At 46.9% G+C, this 20,243-nt stretch overlaps 1 protein-coding gene across 6 annotated transcripts in view; it reads right to left on the reverse strand.

Moving 5' to 3' along the window:
- The window catches only part of LOC147108271 (phospholipid-transporting ATPase ABCA1-like), a 177,662-nt gene that overhangs the window by 115,807 nt on the left and 41,612 nt on the right, over positions 1-20,243 (reverse strand). For all 6 annotated transcript variants that reach the window (XM_086004827.1, XM_086004831.1, XM_086004826.1 and 3 more), the window contains one exon: positions 17,991-18,118. In XM_086004827.1, the coding sequence (XP_085860953.1) occupies positions 17,991-18,118 (128 nt within the window). The remainder of the gene's footprint in view (positions 1-17,990; positions 18,119-20,243) is intronic.

Consider the following 20,243-nt stretch of genomic DNA (forward strand, 5'->3'; position numbering starts at 1 on the left):
TTGGCCCGTGACTACCGAACAGAGAAATGGCAACCCGGAACGATATGCACAAGGCAGGGGCCATTAATGTACACAGTGGATGTCGGGGAGAACATTGTGAAACGCCACGTCGATCAGATCTTAGCGTCACAGGAACGAGTCAACCCCATGTCTCGAGTACCTGGGGATGAACCCGACATACCGGTAGCATCTACCTCCGAACCAGTAGCAGTGGAAACTGATGAACTAACCGACGAAAAGGGGCCAGAATCGCCTCCACACCAAGAACAAGAACCTCAGGAAAGGCGCTATCCCGAAAGGATCAGGAAGCCGCCCCAAAGACTGAATCTATAAATGGACTATTTTCAATTAATGTTGCATGTTAAAAATGTTAATTGTTAAATGAATGTTTTGGTACTGTTAATCTAAAAGGGGAGGAATTGTTGTGTATGTACCTTTATGAGAGAACTGTTTTACAGCTCCTGTATACTGTAGTACCGGCAGGGACCACGGCTGTATATAAAGCCGGAGCAGGCTTCTGTACTTCAGTCTTGAGACTACTCTACTCCAGTAAATACCTGTTGATTGTTAAGTTACAGCCTCCGTGTAGTTCTTGGGGAAACATCCTATTTAAAGAATCGTGGATCTAACACATCCAATGGATTATTTTTGATGTCCAGTCCCGGTTATGTCGGCAAATGTTCCAGCCAATTTGTGCACAACAAGCTCCCATCAACAGCAATGAGATAAATGATCAATTAGCTGTTTGAAAGTGTCTACTGAGGGAGAAATGTTTGTCAGGACACCAGGAAAACTTCCGGCTCTTCTTTGAGCAGTGCCATGGGATCTTTTGTGCCCACCTGAACAGGAAAACGGGGCCTCAGTTTAATGTCTCATCCAAAAGGCAGCACTTCTGACAATGCAGCTCTCACTCAGCACTGCACTGAAGAATCAGGCACGATTACGTGCCCAGCTCCTGCAGTAGGCCTCGTCACTCGAAGGTAAAAGTGCTACCGACAGAACCAAGTTGAGACTGAATCTCCTCCAATAATATGTGCTTAACCTGAACCTCAATAGAGCACCAACTACTGTATCAGAATATTTCTACACAGCACAACAGCCGTTGCGAGAGTAATAACTTCTTTCAGTGAGACTGCTCGTTTAACACAAATATATGTAGTTTTGAGCCATGCACTCCCTCTCTGGGAGCCTAGCTGAGACTATCGGAATTCATTTCATGCCAGACCCCTACATCTTTTGAGATGAGGGGATACTTATCTCATTAGTCTAGGGTGGAGTCAAGCCCACATCGCATACATGAAATGCTAGTTTTGCAGCCCACAGTACCACATGTTCCAAATCTCTGCTGCCCATATTGTAACTCGCACCAAGTCCCGCTCACCCAACACCCTGTGTTCGCTGACCTACACTGGCTCCTGGTCCGGCTGATGCCTCGATTTTAAAATTCTCATCCCTGTTTTTAAATCCCTCCATGGTGTCGCCTCTCCCTATCTTGGCAATATCCTCCAGCCCTACAACCCTCCAAAGTCTCAGTGCTTCTCCAATTCTGGCCTCTTGTGCATCCCTGATTTTAATTTCTCCACCACTGGTGGCAGTGCCTTCAGCTGCCTAGGCCCTAAACTCTGGAATTCCCTCCCTAAACCTCTCAGTCTCTCTACCTCTCTCTCCTTCTTTAAGTCGCTCCTTAAAACCCACCTCTTTGACCAGACTTTTACTCACCCGTCCTAATATCTCTGTGTGGCTTGGTGTCAAATTTTGTCTGAGTTTTTTTTTTTTTTTTTAATTCATTCACGAGATGTAGACGTCACTGGCAAGGCCAGCATTTATTGCACATCCCTAGTTGCTCTCGAGTAGGTGGTGGTGAGCTGCCTTCTTGAACCGCTGCAGTCCGTGTGGTGAAGGTACTTCCACAGTGTTGTTAGGGAGGGAGTTCCAGGATTTTGACCCAGCGACGATATAGTTCCAAGTCAGGATGGTGTGCGACTTGGAGGTGTTGGTGTTCCCACGCGCCTGCTGGCCTTGTCCTTCTAAGCAGTAGAGGTTACGGGTTTGGGAGGAGCGGTCACAGAAGCTGTTGCAAGTTGCTGCAGTGCATCTTGTAGATGGTACACACTGCAGATACAGTACGCCGGTGGTGGAGGGAGTATTAAGGTGGTGGATGGGGTGCCAATCAAACGGGCTGCTGTGTCCTGCATGGTGTTGAGCTTCGAGTGTTGTTGGAGCTGCACTCATCCAGGCAAGTGGAGAGTATTCCATCACACTCCTTACTTGTGCCTTGTAGGTGGTGGAAAGTCTTTGGGGAGACACTCGCCACAGAATACCCAGCATCTGGCCTGCTCTTGTAGCCACAGTATTTATATGGCTGGTCCGGTTAAAGCTCTGGTCAATGGTGACCGCCGCCCCCCCCCCCACCCCACCCACTCCCCGGATGTTGATGGTGGGAGATTCGGCGATGGTAATCCTGCTGAATGGCAAGAGGTGGTTTGACTCTCTCTTGTTGGAGATAGTCATTGCCTGGCACTTGTGTGGCATGAATGTTACTTGCCACTTATCAGCCCAAGCCTAAATGTTGTCCAGGTATTGCTGCATGCGGGCACGGACTGCTTCATTATCTGAGGAGTTGCGAATGGAACTGAACACGGTGAAATCATCAGCAAACATACCCATTTCTGACCTTCTAATGGAGGGAAGGTCATTGATGAAGCAGCTGAAGACGGTTGGGCCTAGGACACTGCCCTGAGGAACTCCTGCAGCAATGCACTGAAGCTGAGATGCCTGGCCTCCAACAACCACAACCATTTAAAAAAAAATTTTTATTCGTTTTATGGGATCAGGACGTCGCTGGCAATGCCAGCATTTATTGCCCATCCCTAGTTGCCCTTGAGACGGTGGTGGTGAGCCGCCTTCTTGAACCGCTGCAGTCCGTGTGGTGATGGTACTCCCACAGTGCTGTTAGGTAGGGAGTTCCAGGATTTTGACCCAGCGACGACGAAGGATCGGTGATATACTTCTAAGTCAGGATGGTGTGAGACTTGGAGGTGGTGGCGTTCCCATGCGCCTGCTGCCCTTTTCCTTCTAGGTGGAAGAGGTTGTGGGTTTGGGAGGTGCTGTTGAAGAGGCCTTGGCGAGTTGCTGCAGTGCATCTTGTAGAGGGTACACACTGCAGATATAGTATGCCGGTGGTGGAGGGAGTGAATGTTTAAAGTGGTGGATGGGGTGCCAATCAAGCAGGCTGCTTTGTCCTGGATGGTGTCGAGCTTCTTGAGTGTTGTTGGAACTGCACTCATCCAGGCAAGTGGAGAGTATTCCATCACACTCCTTACTTGTGCCTTGTAGATGGTGGAAAGGCTTTGGGAAGTCAGGAGGTGAGACACTCACTGCAGAATACCTAGCTTCTGATCTGCTCTTGTTGCCACAGTATGTGTGTGGCTGGTCCAGTTAAGTTTCTGGTTAATGGTGACCCCCAGGATGTTGATAGTGGGGGATTCAGCGATGGTAATGCCATTGAGTGTCAAGGAGAGGTGGTTAGACTCTCGCTTGTTGGAGATAGTCATTGCCTGGCACTTCTGTGGCACAAATGTTACCTGCCACTTATCAACCCAAGCCTGAATGTCGTCCAGGTCTTGCTGCATGCAGGCATGGACTGCTTCATTATCTGAGGAGTTGCGAATGACGCCGAACACTGTTCAGTCATCAGCGAACATCTCCATTTCTGACCTTATGTTGGAGGGAAGGTCATTAATGAAGCAGCTGAAAACACTGCCCTGAGGAACTCCTGTAGCAATATCCAGGGGCTGTGATGATTGACCTTCAACCACCACAACCATCTTACTTTGTGCTAGGTATGACTCCAGCCGGTGGAGCGTTTTCCCCCCCCGATTCCCACTGACTTCAGTTTTACTAGGGCTCCTTGATGCCAGACTCGGTCAAATGCTGCCTTGATGTGAAGGGCAGTCACTCTGACCTCACCTCTGGAATTCAGCGCCTTTGTCCATGTTTGGACAAAGGCTGTAATGAGGTCGGGAGCCAAGTGGTCTTGGCGGAACCCAAACTGGGCATCAGTGAGCAGGTTATTGGTGAGTAAGTGCCGCTTGATAGCACTGTCGATGACACCTTTCATCACTTTGCTGATGATTGAGAGTAGACTCATGGAGGGTTAATTGGCTGGGTTGGATTTGTCCTGCTTTTTCTGCACAGGACATACCTGGGCAGTTTTCCACATTGTCGGATAGATGCCAGTGTTGTAGCTGTATTGGAACAGCTTGGCTAGAGGCGCGGCTACTTCTGGAGCACAAGTCTTCAGCACGATAGCCGGGATGTATCCAGTGTGCTCAGCCGTTTCTTGATATCATGGAGTGAATCGAATTGGCTGAAGACTGGCTTCTGTGATGGTGGGGACCTCGGGAGTAGGCCGATATGGTCATCCACTCCGCACTTCTGGCTGAAGTTGGTTGCAAACGCTTCAGCCTCATCTTTTGCACTCACGTGCTGGGCTCCACCATCATTGAGGATGGGGATATTCTTGGAGCCTCCTCCTCCCGTTAGTTGTTTAATGGTCCACCACCATTCACGACTGGATGTGGCAGGACTGCAGAGCTTTGATCTGATCCGTTGATTGTGGGATCGCTTCGCCCGGTCTATAGCATGCTGCTTCTGCTTTTTAGCATGCATGTAGTCCTGTGTTGCAGCTTCCCCAGGATGGCACCTTATTTTTAGGTACGCCTGGTGCTGCTCTACACTTGTTGAACCAGGGTTGGTCCCCAGACTGGGTGGTAATGGTAGAGTGAGGGATATGCCAGGCCATGAGGTTACAGATTGTGGTGGAATACAATTCTGCTGCTGCTGATGGCCCACAGCGCTTCATGGATGCCCAGTTTTGAGCTGCTAGATCTGTTCTGAATCTATCCCATTTAGCACAGTGGTAGTGCCACACAACACAATGGAGGGTGTCCTCAGTGTGAAGACGGGACGGTGATGGAGGAGTTTGGGACATTGGCTGAAAGGTATGATAGTGATTATGACTATGTCAGGCTGTTGCTCGACTAGTCTGTGGGACAGCTCTCCCAATTTTGGCACAAGTACCCAGATGTTGGTGAGGAGGACTTTGCAGGGTTGACTGGGCTGGGTGTGCCGTCCAGTTTCATTCTTATTATTTTGTTTCATAGCGGTTAGTTACAACTTGCTAGGCTATTTCAGAGGGCAGTTAAGAGTCAACCACATTGCTGTGGGTCTGGAGTCACATATAGGCCAGACCAGGTAAGGATGGCAGATTTCCTTCCCTAAAGGACATTAGTGAACCAGATGTGCTTTTACGACAATCCGATAGTTTCATGGTGACCATTACTGTTGCTAGCTTTTTATTCCAGATTTATTTAATTAACTGAATATAAATTCCTCAGCTGCCGTGGTGTGATTTGAACTCATGTCTCTGGACCATTAGTCCAGGCCTCTGGATTACTAGCCCAGTGACATTACCAGTACGCTACCATTCTCCTTGTGCTAAGTATGACTCCAGCCAGTGGAGAGTCCCCCCCTCCCCCGATTCCCATTGACTTCAATTTTACTAGGGCTCCTTGGTGCCACACTCGGTCAAATGCTGCCTTGATGTCAAGGGCAGTCACTCTCTCTATTATGCTCCGGTGAAGTGCCTTGGGACGTTTCACTACATTAAAGGTGCTATATAAATGCAATTTGTTGTTGTTGTTCCCTCAGCCCAATAAATAACATGGCTTCTGGCACAGTTATATCAGTTACCATAAAAAAAACTCAAAAAGAAAAAGTAATTCTTGTGTACAAAGTACAAGTTTAATTCCCCCTCTCTTCCCTATCCCTTCTTATTGGCTGCAATCTGATTTGTTCCTAATGGTGCAGGTTACTGGCTTTTAACATCAGCAGCATTCTCAGAGTGATGTGCGCAGAGTTGTATTGTCTCCACTCACACTGGTCTCTACTCAGGGAAAGCAGATCAATGCTGACCAGCCCCCAGCTGCCAAGGAAATTTCTCAGCTTTGAAAAGAGCAGATGGGACTGTCGACAGCAGATAACTGAAAAGCCCAGCAGGATCATTTTAAATAGTAAAATTATTCATGTTTAAAAAGTGGTGTTTGCATTGATTGGGGTTGTACTTGGTGCACATCTGAAGCAGCGTCAAGCTGCAGGTACTTTAATATTACACAGGTACCAGCATCTCTAACTATTGGTTGCACGTCACAGTATAAACGCTCCCACTGGGGGGTAAACAATATGTCGAGTCTACCAATGTATAGTCAGATTAAGGTGCCGATTCAATGCTGCAGTCCTGGGGGATTGGACCTCTTGTGTATCCACTGATGGAACTGGGTCTCCACATTGCACAGCAGAGCTCAGCACAATCTGCTGTAAAAATTAGGGGGGGAAGAGCAGCAACCGAGGTCACTCTGCCTGGACAATAACCATAAAAATTGACTTGTGTAAAAGCCTCAGACTAGACCTGGCGTTGAACCAACGCCCGTTTGGCTGTAGTTAAACTGCAACACAGCAAATCATAATGGACAGTATAACTGCATGTGTTGCAGGTACAATATTCAGGATGTTAATAGATAGCGATCGGCGCTTCACATTTCTGAGAATGATCTTTGAGATTCTTCAACAGGAAGTGACTCAGCATTTCCTCTAGCAGCACATCAAATGTGCATTAAAGCAACACAAAATCTCCTAAGAAATAAAGTGTAAATTACACAAGTCCATTTGACTCAAAAACCATTCATTTCTAAACATTGAAAGCAAAAAAAAAAGACAAAGAGGAGAGGACAAAATTGCCAAGAAAAAATAACTTAAACAAGAAGTTTAAATGATTTCAAATAAAGCTGTTGGACTATAACCTGGTGTTGTGTGACTTCTTACAAGAAGTTTAAACCTCATGCAATGGTGCCATTATTATTGGATTAATGTCGCATCAAAACAGTTTCTCATTGGGCAATAATTAATTTCACAAATCTAGTGTAACTTTAGCTGCTCCAATTATCAAATTCTAATAAAAGTTTGTTTAATATTAACTTGGGGAAGTTTAAACTGTAAAAGATGTTCAACTCTTGGGCAGGGAGGGAGAAAGGAAGAGTACATGATAGAAGGCTGGTTTATAAATGGAGGTCCTCAAGCCCTTTGAGAGAGGATCCCAGAGGCTCTACAAGATCATTGCACTTCTGTCTGTCTGTCAATAGTTGTTTGTATATTTGCTGACATTACTTCTGTTGCTGCACAGTAATAAAATGATGCTTTCAGCAATGACATGGGGTAGCTGTCAATGTCTCACTGAAGTTAGGAAGGGTGTCTGTGCTATAATTATGTGCATGGGAATCTCACCTTTCCCTGTCCCACTTAGGGTCATTTAGAATAACTTACAATGAACAGTTAAGCCCCATTATAGTACACATCTACTTTCAAATCAGCTTAACAGCTTAAGACACAGTACAGTGTTCAGGAACAGGATCTGCAGGTTCCTATGGAACAAATTCCAAGAGGGGGTGGGAGCAAACATTTATTTTGTTTGTAATTTCTAGGGCTCTTTGCATCTACTGCCACCTTGCAAGCCTTTCAAACACGCTACGTGGCTCCACTGGTTAAAGCAGGGAGTAGCGGAGTTAAAAGCTGCTTCAATATTGATTTAGTGCCGTGCTAGTGCCACTCAGTGAATTTGGGAAGTTTATTTTGGGGGTGTCACCAGCTGCGTGTTGGGGGCCAGTGGCCCGAGAACAGCACTAATCCAATCTTCAATTTTTTTAAAAGTTTGGCAAAGTCATATTTACTGTCCAAGCCGAGAGGTGATCGTGAGACTTCTCCTTGAACTGCCGCAGCCTTGATCTGGTGATGCTCCCATAAAGTAGAGAATTTTGGGACATTGACACAGCGATAAATAAACAGCGATACGTGCCCATGTCTGGATGGTCTGCGACTTGGAAGGGTAATTTGAAGGTAATGGTGTTCCCATGGCAGTGCTTCTCTTGCTCTTCCAAGTCTTCATCTTTCGTATGTAGTAGCAAAGCAAATTAAATGTCAATATCCAAGTCAAATATCCAGGCCAAAGCTTCCGGTGTAACAGCGTGGATATCTTGTAGGCTGCCTGCAAATTTCCTCTGAGGGCAGTGCTCAATGATGTGCTCCAGGGTCTGATTAGGAGCTCCACAGTTGCATGATGGGGATACTTCTTGAGTATTGTTGGAGCTGCACTCATCCAGTCAAGTGGAGAGTACTCCATCACAGTCCTGACTTGTGCCTTGTAGATGGTGGAAAGGCTTTGGAGAGTCAGGAGGTGAGGCACTTGCTGCAGAATTATCAGCCTCTCACCCGGTCTTGTTGCCACTGTATTTATGTGGCTGGTCCAGTTAAGTTTCTGGTCAATGGTGGGGGGTTTGGCGATGGTAATGCCGTTGAATGTCAAGGGCAGGTGGTTAGACTCTTGCTTGTTGGAGATAGACACTGCCTGGCACGAAAGTTACCTGCCACTTATCAGCCCAACCTGAATGTCCTCCAGGTCTTGCTGCATGCACTGCTTCATTTTCTGAGGAGTTGCGAATGGAACTGAACACTGTGAAATCATCAGCGAACATCCTCACTTCTGGATCATTGATGAAGCAGCTGAAGATGATTGGGCCTAAGACACTGCCCTGAGGAACACCTGCAGCGATGTCCTGGGCCTGAGCTGATTGATCAACAACCACAACCATCTTCCTTTGTGCTAGGTATGACTCCAGCCAGTGGAGAGTTTTCCCCCCGATTCCCATTGACTTCAATTTTACTAGGGCTCCTTGATGCCACACTCAGTCAAATGCTGCCTTGATGTCAAGGGCAGTCACTCTCACCTCACCTTTGAAATTCAGCTCTTTTGTCCATATTTGGACCTAGGCTGTAATGAGGTCTGGAGCAGAGTGGTTCTGGCGGAACCCAAACCGAGCATCAGTGAGCAGGGTATTGGTGAGTAAGTGCTGCTTGACAGCACTGTCGACAACACCTTCCATCACTTCGCTGAGGATTGAGAGTAGACTGATGGGGTGGTAATTGGCCGGATTGGATTTGTCCTGCTTTGTGAACAGGACATACCTGGGTAATTTTCCACATTGTCAGGTAGATGCCAGTGTTGTAGCTGTACTATAACAGCTTGGCTAGAGGCACGGCTAGTTCTGGAGCAAAAGTCTTCAGCACGACAGCCGGGATGTTGTCGGGGCCCACAGCCTTTGCTGTATCCAGTGCGCTCAGCCACTTCTTGATATTATGTGGAGTAAATCGAATTGGTTGAAGACTGGCTTCTGTAATGGGCCTCAGGAGGAGGCCGATATGGATCATCCACTCGGCACTTGTGGCTGAAGATGGCTGCAAATGCTTCAGCCTTGTCTTTTGCACTCACGTGCTGGGCTCCACCATCATTGAGGATGGGGATACTCATGGAGCCTCCTCCCCGCATTAGTTGTTTAATGGTCCACCACCATTCACAACTGGATGTGGCAGGACTACAGAGCTTTGATCTGATCCGTTGGTTGCGGGATTGCTTAGCTCTGTCTATAGCATGCTGCTTCCGCTGTTTAGCATGCATGTAGTCCTGTGTTGCAGCTTCCCCAGGTTGGCACCTCATTTTTAGGTACGCCTGGTGCTGCTCCTGGCATGCTCTTCTACACTCCTCATTGAACCAGGGTTGGTCTCCTGGCTTGATGGTAATGGTAGTGAGGGATATGCCGGGCCATGAGGTTACAGATTGTGGTGGAGTACAATTCTGCTGCTGCTGATGGCCCACAGCGCCTCATGGATGTCCAGTTTTGAGCTGCTAGATCTGTTCTGAATCTATCCCATTTAGCACGGTGGTACTGCCCCACAACACGATTGAGGGTGTCCTTAGTGTGAAGACGGGACTTCGTCTCCACAATGACTGAGGTGGTCACTGCTACCAATGCTGTCATGGACAGATGCATCTGTGACAGGTAGATTGGCGAGGACGAGGTCAAGTAGGTTTTTCCCCTCGTCTTTGTTCTCTCTCCAGCTGCCACAGGCCCAGTCTGGCAGTTATGTCCTTCAGGACTCGGTCAGTGGTGGTGCTACCGAGCCACTCTTGGTGATGGACATTGCAGTCCCCCACCCAGAGTACATTCTGTGCCCTTGCTACCCTCAGTGCTTCTTCCAAGTGGTGTTCAACATGGAGGAGTACTGATTCATCAGCTGAGGGAGGGCGGTAGGTGGTAATCAGCAGGAGGTTTCCTTGCCCATGCTTGACCTGAAGCAATGAGACTTCATGGGGTCCAGAGTCAATGTTGAAGACTCCCAGGGCCACTCCCTCCCGACTGTATCCCACAATGCTGCCACCTCTGGTGGGTCTGTCCTGCCGGTGGGACAGGACATACCCAGGGTATGTGATGGAGAAGTCTGGGACATTGGCTGAAAGGTATGATTCTGTGAGTATGGCTATGTCAGTCTGTTGCTTGACTCGTCTGTGGGGCAGCTCTCCCAATTTTGGCACAAGTCCCCAGATGTTAGTGAGGAGAACGGATACTAGCTTTTTATTCCAGATTTATTTAATTAACTGAATTTAAATTCCCCAGCTAACGCGGTGGGATTTGAACTCGCGTCTCCGGATCATTACCCCAGGCTTCTGGATTACTAGTCCAGTAACAACCACTATGTTACCATTCGCTGAATCTTCCATCTGTGGTGAATGTGGCAGCATCTACCATGACCAGTTCTGAGGCAGTTGATAGTTGTCCACCGTTTGCGAGGAACATTTGATCCTTCAGGTTGTACTGTTGGGTCCTCAGTGATTAATAGGTTACAATAGAGGGAGATGCTGTTACAGCAGTGCATCCGGTAGATAGCACCCACTATCATCACAGTGTGCCAGTGGTGGAGGGGTAGGTATCTAGTCCAGTGGCAAAGGCATTAGTTAAGCAAACTGCTCTCTCCTGAATGATGTTGAGCTTCTTGACTCTTGCTGTGACTGCACCCATCCAGTTGAGTGCTGAATATGCCATCACATTCCTGACTTGAGCCTTGTAGATGATTGGGAGGCTTTGAGAGGGTCAGGTGGTGAGTCAATTGTCACGTTGTGCCCAGCCACTGTCCTGCTCATAACCAAACTGTTGATATGGTTGATCCAGTTAAGGTCCTGGTCAATGGTGCCCCCATCCCCACAAGATATTGATGGTAGGGGACTCAGCAATGGTGGTGCTGGTGAGGAGGTTGAGCTATCTCTTGTTGGAAATGTCACTGCCTGGCACAAATGTTAACTGGCATTTATCAGCCCAAGGCTGCATGTTGTTCAATTCCTGCTGTAGCCAGGCACGGGCTGCTTCATTATTGCAGCAGTTGTGAAAGGAGCTGAAACTGTAGAATAATCAATGAACAGCCCCACTCCTGACCTTATGACAGAGAGAAGGTCACTGATGAAACAGCTGAAGAATCTTGGGCTGAAGATTCTTCCCTGAGCAACTCCTACAGCAATGTCCTGAGACTACAACAACCACAATCATTTACCATTGTGTCAGATGGGACTCCCAACTATTGGAGGGTTTTTAACTTTGATTTTCACTGACCGCAGCTTTGCTAGTGCTTTTTGATGACATATTCGGTCCGATGCTGCTGAGGGGAGGGGAGATATGGAGGGCGGAGGAGAGAAGAGATGAGGGAGGAGAAGGAGGAGAAGCAGGAGAGAGAAGAATGGAGGAGGGAAGGAGGAAGGGAAAAGGAAATAGGAGGAAGTGGAGGAAAGGAGGAAGGAGGAGAAAGAGGTGAAGGAGCAAGGATGGGAAGGCGGAAAACAGATAAAAGAATAAAATGGAGGAAACAGTACCCAGCACCAGAAGGGTAAGCGTGTACTGTGCCCAAAGTTGCCTCCATTTCCCCAAGTTCAAAGCAGGACAGGGATGGACTCGGGGCAGAGACTGGGATCAGAGGTCAAGTTCTGGCGTTTGCTTTGCTGCTCATGAAAATCTCAGTGACATTATTAATAATTAACGCCTCCACATCATAGGATACGAGTGGAAGAAATGGTTTGCTATTTTAAAAATCAGGCTTTGGTTTCCAATTTACATTCTAGAAACTTCTGGACAACCATTTGAAAAAAAAAAGACTATCCAGTTCAACACCGGATGGGACCAATCCTAAGCTATATCCACAGGAAATTGTATTTAAACTGCACTGCCACACAATAAAACCCCAGTCTGCTCCTGTTAATGCAGTTGTTCATATTTTGCTTGAAAAAAGTTTGAATTATCTAGTAGTTAAAATTAAGCAATTTTAATAAAACAGTACAGCAGACATTTTTTGTTGCTGCACGTTTTCAATTCATCGCCTCCGAGTGAAGTGGAGCAGATGCATTTCTGCAGACTCGGCAGTGCAGTGAGAAGGATGGGGGAAAAATACACACCAGGATTCGTTTTCATCATTTCATTTTTTTTTTTTTTTATAAAAAGACAGAGTTCAAGGTGTGAGTTTGAGTCCGCAGACCACCCATCGCCACTCGTTGCCCATTCCCCACCCACTCTGTTGGTTATTTTGCATCAAAAACCACACTCCCTGTTCTCGACTTCTGTCACTGAAAGCAGAATCTTTTCAAAAATACAATTACCTCAACCGGGATCAACCAGTTCAGCAGAGGGAGAAATCCCAGCCAGGGGTCCTCACTCAAGTGAGCACCACTGGAGAGCTCGAGTGGACAGGAGCAGCTGTGATGCCCTTCACAGTGCGCCAGCCAGCCAGCTGCAGCTCACCGTCTGGACTTGCACATGAAGAATCACTGTGAGTTACAAGCGTGCATCGGTGTCTGTAGAACCCTCATCGTAGCAAAGGTCAGTGAGTTCAAAAATGGAGGGGAGGAAACAGAAAAACTTTCAAAAATTAAAAAAAAAGAAAAAAGCTAACATGATCTCTGTCTCTCCTCCCCCGCAGCAGAAAGTCTGTTTTGCTCTCTGCTATTCACTGTTCTGGGTTCTGCACCTTTAACAGTAAACTGAAAAAGGAGTTTAGGACAGTTTTGGAGCTTTAAGAAAACTGCACGATTACATTTCTGCAGCGGTCTGACAAGACACCCACTATGGCTGAACGAGTAACAGAATTATCATACCACATAATGACACATCACAACATAGCTACACCACGACACAGGATAAACCAGCCACACCAGCACAATCCGCTACACTACCAACAGCACATCAACACCATGAATTAAACCACCACTAGCTACTCCTACACCATCAGTTACACCAACAACAACTTGCATTTATATAGCATCTTTAACGTAGTAAAACATTCCAAGGAGTTTCACAACAGCATTATCGGACAAAATTTGACACCGAGCCACAAAAGGAGATATCAGGCTAAGAGGTAGGTTTTAAGGAGCATCTTGAAGGAGGAGTAAGGGGTAGAGAGGTGGAAAGCTTTAGGGAAGAAATTCCAGAGCTTATTCCGGACCTAGGCAGCTGAAGGCACGGCCACAAATGGTGGGGCGATTAAATTAGGGGCTGCGCAAGAGGCCAGAATTGGAGAAGCACAGAGATCTTGGAGGGTTGTAGGGCTGGAGGAGGTTAGAGAGATAGGGAGGGGCGAGGCCATGGAGGGGTTTGAAAACAAAGATGAGAATTTTAAAATCGAGGCGATACCGGACCGGGAGCCAATGTAGGTCAGTGAGCACAGGGGTGAATGGGACTTAGTGCAAGTTAGGACACGGGCAGCCGAGTTTTGGATCACCTCAAGTTTATGTAGGGTGGAAAATGGGAGGCTGGCCAAGAGTGCATTGGAATAGTCAAGCCTAGAGGCAACACAGACACGGAGGAGGGATTCAGCAGCAAATGAGCTGAGGCAGGGGTGGAGTCAGGCGATGTTACGGAGGTGGAAGTAGGCAGTGTTGGTGATGACGCGGATATGTGGTCAGAAGCTCATCTTGGGGTCAAACACAACACCAAGGTTGTGAACGATCTGGTTCAGCATCAGACAGTTACCAGGGAGAGGGATGGAGTCAGTTGCTAGGGAGCAGAGTTTGTGGCAGGGACCGAAGACAATGAGTTTGGTCTTCCCAATATTTAGTTGGAGGAAATTTCTGCTCATCCAATACTGGATGTCAGACAAGCAGTGTGACAAATCAGAGACAGTGGAGGGGTCGAGAGAGGTGGTGATGAGGTAGAGCTGGGTGTCGTCACCGAGGGGCAACATGTAGATGAGAAATAGGAGGGGGCACCACCAACAGCTACTCCAATACCGAGTTACACAACCCGCTACACTACCAACAGCACACCAACACCATGAGGTACACCACCACCAGATACACCGTCACTTATACAACTGGCTACACCAACACCAGTAACAGTTAGATTGCCAGCTACACCAACACCACGACAACTACAGCTCCAACTGCACTAGCCTAAATCCTCAATAATCAAAAGCTCAGAGGCTGTTCACAGCACCCCCGACACTGCAGAGTCAATTCCAACAGCACAGAAATCTTAAAGAGGGGACCGCACGGGGAAGATTTGTGCCTCGGCCCCGAAGGTGCGGAATCTTGTTGGGATATGGATCGAAAGGTATTCGTCACCATCCCATAGACTTCGACACAACCTGATCATTGTGAGCCCGATACTGTCCCACCCAACACCTACTTTCCAGCAAGGGGTCACTGGATAAACTTTGGAAGTAGGAACCTGGGTTGATGATTGCCCGCCACCCACCCCCACCAAACAAACAATGATTGAATAGCAAGCTGACACACTCGGTCTAAACTCACTTATGAAGCACAGCCAACAGGGCAAGAGACCAGAAGACAGCAGTGGAATAAGGAGTTTCATATAATGTCAGCCTTGACTCAGTGGTAGCAGCCTTGCCTCAGAGTTGGAAGGTTGTGGGTTCAAGCGCCCCTCCAGAAACTTGAGCACGTAATTCAGGCTGACATTCTGGTGCAGTACTGAGGGAGTGCTGTCTTCCAGAGGAGTTCTTAACCGAGGCCCCGTCGGCCTTGTCAGGTGGATGTAAAATATCCCATGGCACTATTTGAAAATCAGCAGGGGCGTTCTCCTGGTGTCCTGGCCAACAGTTATCCCTGAACCAACAGCACCAAAATCATTCATCTCATCTCCTGGCGGTTTGTGGACCTTGCTGTGTGGAGTTTGGCTGCAACGTTTCCCGACATCCAACAGTGACTACACTTCAAATGTACTTCATTGACTGTGAAACGTTTTAGGACATCACAAGGTCATAAAAGGCACTATATAAATGCACGTTCTTGCTTCTTCTTGATTCACGGGCGGGTGCATTAGAGAAGTGGGTATGGAATTCAGTGCGCCCAATTCACGACACTCCAGATTTTCAGGTCATTCGTTTTAATGTCCTCTGTGCCAGATTCTGCAGTCTGCACTCCTGCCAATCGAGACTCAGCAGCAGCAACCGAGTCTCTTGACAATTTACCCCTATAGCCCCAAAAAATTCATTCTGTAATGTACAGAAGCACTGCGATAGGGATCGGTGGGAGCATTTCGTGTGAATAGTAAGTGACAAGATTCAGAAGCATATTCCATTTTTCAGTCTCAGCATCTTTCACATTAGTCAATACAAAATTTACCACACAACTTTAAAAAAATTAATTAATTAGAAGGAAATTCTAAATTATCTGAGGCTCAATAACTTTCTCAAAGTTCCACTTTCTATTATTCATCATTAACTGTAGTACTGCAATTTTACATCGAGGCTCTCATTAAGAAAAATATGCACAATATACGAACAATTGAGGGGGGCACCGTTGCGGATAGGACTGGTGAGTTACAGTAACTGAAGCTAAGTGAAGCAGTGCTTCCCTGCCCCATGATATCGCGTTGTATCATTTCACTTATTCAGTGGCTGTGTTAGACCAAAGAATTGTTTAATTGGTCACTAATCTCACTGTGTGTTTGTTGAAAGTTGCTGGCACAGAATGGCTGCCGTGTTTGTCCACATACCAAGTCACTGCACTTCAAAATAAAATAATTCATTAGCCCTTTCATGAAGTACTTTGATAATGTGGTGTATGTAACCTGTACCACCTTAAGAGAACTACCTTAAGAAGATGGACTACTTTCTCTTGCTACTGTATATTGTAGTACCGGTGGTGACCACACCGGTGTATAAGCTCTGTGTAGTAATTTGTAAAGCAGTTCAGCCCTGACCTTCAAGTAGTAAAGACCTGTTTAAGTTTTTCCTGTTATTTAAAATAAGTATACCTGGAACACACAGACTCAACAGATAAGGCACAACACCAATGCTAGTCTGCTATAACTTGCACCACACAAAGATCAACACAGATGAGAGCAGTGAGTAAGCCCCAACATACTAACAGAACCTTATTGGGATGTCTTGGGGAAATGACATCACCATTCTAGAAGAACTTCAAACTCAGGCCAACGAATTGAGAGTGGAGCCTAGTTTTCACTTGGGTTATTGATCTCCAATTTTAATGGAATGGATCCAGCTCTAAATTTCAAGGACTGACATCACTTCACAGTCACCTCGCTGAACAACATCAGTTCACAAATATTCCCAATTGCCAGTACTTTTTTTAATTAAAAAAAAGAGAAACAAAAAGTTGAGGGGCCAATCCTAAAAATGCAGATCAGCAGCAATAAAAGTGTAAAGAGAAGACGAGTTAACTTAGGAAGTTGATGCCAAATTTTGGAGTTTTAAAAGCCTATAGATTGTAGAAGGAAAGATTGAGGGAGGAGGAGAGTTCCACCGTATCTGAAGTCCTGAAAAAGAATAGGAGACAATGTAATGAGTCCTGATTTTAATAGTGAATGTGCCGGGAGCAGCAGGAGTGTGTAGGATGGGGGATTTGGAACTCAAGGAACAAGAGACGAAAGTTCAGAGGAGCACTCATCATAGAACTAATAAAATGGAGAATGAAAAGTTGCAATTGATCTTTATATAGGTTAAGCTTGAAGAACATAACTCCCAAGGTGGTACAATGTATTGGTGCTTCAATATGCAGTCCCATCCAGTCTTATGATGTAGATTTAGCCAGAATTTCTCACATACTCCTCCGTTTCGAGAGAATCAAAAACCCAGCATAGAGTTTCCTTCTGTTTCGGTTATACCAGGTAAAATAACCCAACAGAAGTAAGCTGTAGCCTGACTGGCAGGATCACATGAATAAACGTATTCCTCCTTACCATTTCCACTGAAAAGTGTGTATATTTCAACCCATTTTTACTACATGACGACTCTGCTGCTAAAGATCTCCATTCTCTAACAGGCAGTCAACTGAGCTTTCCTCACTGGAAATCTATACTATTAAAATCTTGTGCCTGTGGTACTGCAGCATTTGAGTCGGATTGTCGACCACATCCCAGGACTCTAACTCCACTCCTATCCTGCACAGCCCTGACTTTTCCACCTCCCTTCAAGAGAATGTTCCGAGACCTAGAATGGTGAAGCAGTTAAGGGGTGGACGCCAAGTGTACCTAAGGTAGGACCATGGGCTGTGTGGGCTTCCAAGCCCGGAGAGAGCCCGAGTGGAAAATTTGTTCCCCCAAATTTCCCCCCCCATCCTCTCCACCCAAGGATCAGCCATCTGACGACTACAGCAGATGCTGATGGGCCTGCCCCAAGGCTGAACGGTCTCCCCTCTCCCCCAAGGCCAAAGGGGATGTGGACCCCGAGGCCACCCAAACACCAAAGAAATCAACTCATTTTTCTATAAGGACTAAATTGCTGGAAATACACAATAGATTGGCCAACATATGAAACGGAAAGAAAAATCATCCCCAAAGCATTAATCGTCCATCAGATGAAGGAGTCCACCTGAAACAATGACCCCTTTTATTTTCTCTTATTGTGACCCCTGAACTTGTACAACATTATAATTAAGCCACAAGTATATTACCAGAGAAAAAATGAAGCAATATTGGAACAGCTGATAACATTTTTGGATGAGGAAAATATAGGGACCTCTGGGGAATAATTAACAAGTTTCTGCATTAACACAAATAATTGATTACAATCAAACAAGGAGCTCATACCAGACAATGAAGGGCTGTTTTCATTGAGCATGCTCAGTGTACTCATGAGTTGATGGAAGCTGCGTAGAGTGTGGTCCCGGTTGGCGTGATGTAACACCTTCTGAGCATCAGAAAACAAACGAGAAACGCTGCACAAAGACAGGAGAAAAGTTGTATCCATAAATACTCGTATTCCACGTTTAACAGGTGAAAAAGGTCAGTGATCACAAAATAGTCTCTTTCCTCCGATATTTAGCTATGAGTGAGGGAAAGCTACCTTTTTAAAATTCTTCTCCCCTCCTTTACTGTCAGCACTGACTGTTCGGAGACAACTTCAGAGACAACCTCAGAAGACATTCCCCCTCATCTCAGTTCTAAAAGGGCGACCCTTTATTCTAAAAGTATGCCCCCGGGTTCTAAATTTCCCCACGAGGGGAAACATCCTCTCTGCATCTACCTTGTCGAGCCCCCTCAGTATCTTATATGTTTCAATAAGATCACCTCTCATTCTTCTAAATGCCAATGAGTATAGGCCCAGCCTGCACAACCTTTCCTCATAAGTCAACCCGCTCATCTCTGCTCATGTATACTGTAGTACCGGCAGTGACCACACCTGTATATAACGCTATAAGTAGTAATCTGTTGTTTCAGTTGCAGTTTGAACCACGTTGAGTAAACACCTGTTGTACCGTTCTCTACAGTCCTTTTCTTATTATTACACGGACGTAACAGTGGCGACGAGAAAGTTCGAACCTACCTGCAACTCTGCATCACCTCCCAGGGATTCGCTCCTGGAGAACAGTGGAAGAAGGTAGAGTCCAGAAGCACGGGCGTCAACCACAGGCAACCACCCAGTCATCCAGCGCAGATTTGAGCATCGCAGGGGAAGCTGTCGAGAGCCAGGCTTGGCTTTCCAGTCACGGTGGTCCAGCGAAATGGGCTGGCTACAGGTACTGCACAGACCCTTCCCGGGCAGCGACGGGCTAGAGCCCGACCGAGCGGCACAGAAAAAGGCCGAGCAGCGTCGACGGGGGAGAGAGAGAGGGCAGAGCGCACAGGGTGCAGCCGGTGTTCAGGACCGAGCGGCATCAACAGGGGAGAGAGGCGAGAGAGAGCAGAGCGCAGCCGGTGGTCAAGGGCCGAGCAGCGTCAATGGGGGAAGAGAGGCGCGCAGGAAAACGCGAGGCGCTGCCATTGCCACGAGGACCGCAGAGAGCGGCGTTGGCAGCAGCGCAGGAGCAGCGCACGAAACCCACGGGGCGTCGCCATTTGCCACGAGGACCGCCGAGAGTGGCGTTGGCAGCAGCGCGGGAACCGCCATTTTAAGCCGCAGCGGGGAAGAAAGGAAAGTGCGGGAGACGCCATTTTAACCACACTCAAAAATGCCGAAGAGTGGCAGTATCACAGCGTTCGACAATGAAGTCGAAGATTGGACGACATATGTCAAACGCATAGAAGTATACTGCAAGGCGAATGAAGTGCCAGATGACAAGTGCTGGTATTGTTGAATTCAATGGGTGCAAAAACGTATGGCTTACTACGAAACCTAGTAACCCCAGAGAAGCCAGTAGAAAAGGATTTTGAAAACATAGTGTCAATCCTACAGGACCACTTAAACCCCACACCGCTGCTGATAGCAGAAAGATTTAAGTTTCACAAAAGGAACCAGCATAAAGATGAAAGTAATGCTGAGTATTTAACGGAACTGCGCAAGCTATCGAAACACTGCCAGTTTGGAACGGGACTAGCAGATACGTTAAGGGACAAGTTTGTGTGTGGGCTTCAAAGTGAAGGAACCCAGAAACGGCTTCTATCAGAAAAGGATCTTAAGCTGGGCAAGGCTTTCAGCATTGCAGTATCACACGAAGCAGCAGCACGGGGCGCTGCAGAGATACAACGGAGACCGCAAGAATATGGCACAAATGAAATATCATACGGAACAGTGAAGTGCTATCGCTGCGGCAGAACAACACACGACCATAATGATTGCTGGTTCAAGGACAAAGTGTGCAGATAGTGTGGAAAAGTAGGACACATAGCAAGAGTCTGCAGGTCGGGAAAGAAAACCAGCAGCAAGAAATCTCCACAGGAGAAGTACAAGAAGGTACATAAGGTGATGGAGAGTAGTTCAGATGAACAGATGAGTGATACAGACTCCGGAAGCAAGGAGCTGGGTTGTCTGAAACTACATAATGTGATCAAAACGGAGGCTCACCAAACTATCTGGGTCACGCTCAAGATAGCAGGAGTCCAAGTGAAAATGGAATTGGACAC

The sequence above is a fragment of the Somniosus microcephalus genome, chromosome 13 (assembly GCF_052327205.1).
Source record: "Somniosus microcephalus isolate GS21.2 chromosome 13, FLI_Smic_1.0, whole genome shotgun sequence".
Classification (NCBI taxonomy): domain Eukaryota; kingdom Metazoa; phylum Chordata; class Chondrichthyes; order Squaliformes; family Somniosidae; genus Somniosus; species Somniosus microcephalus.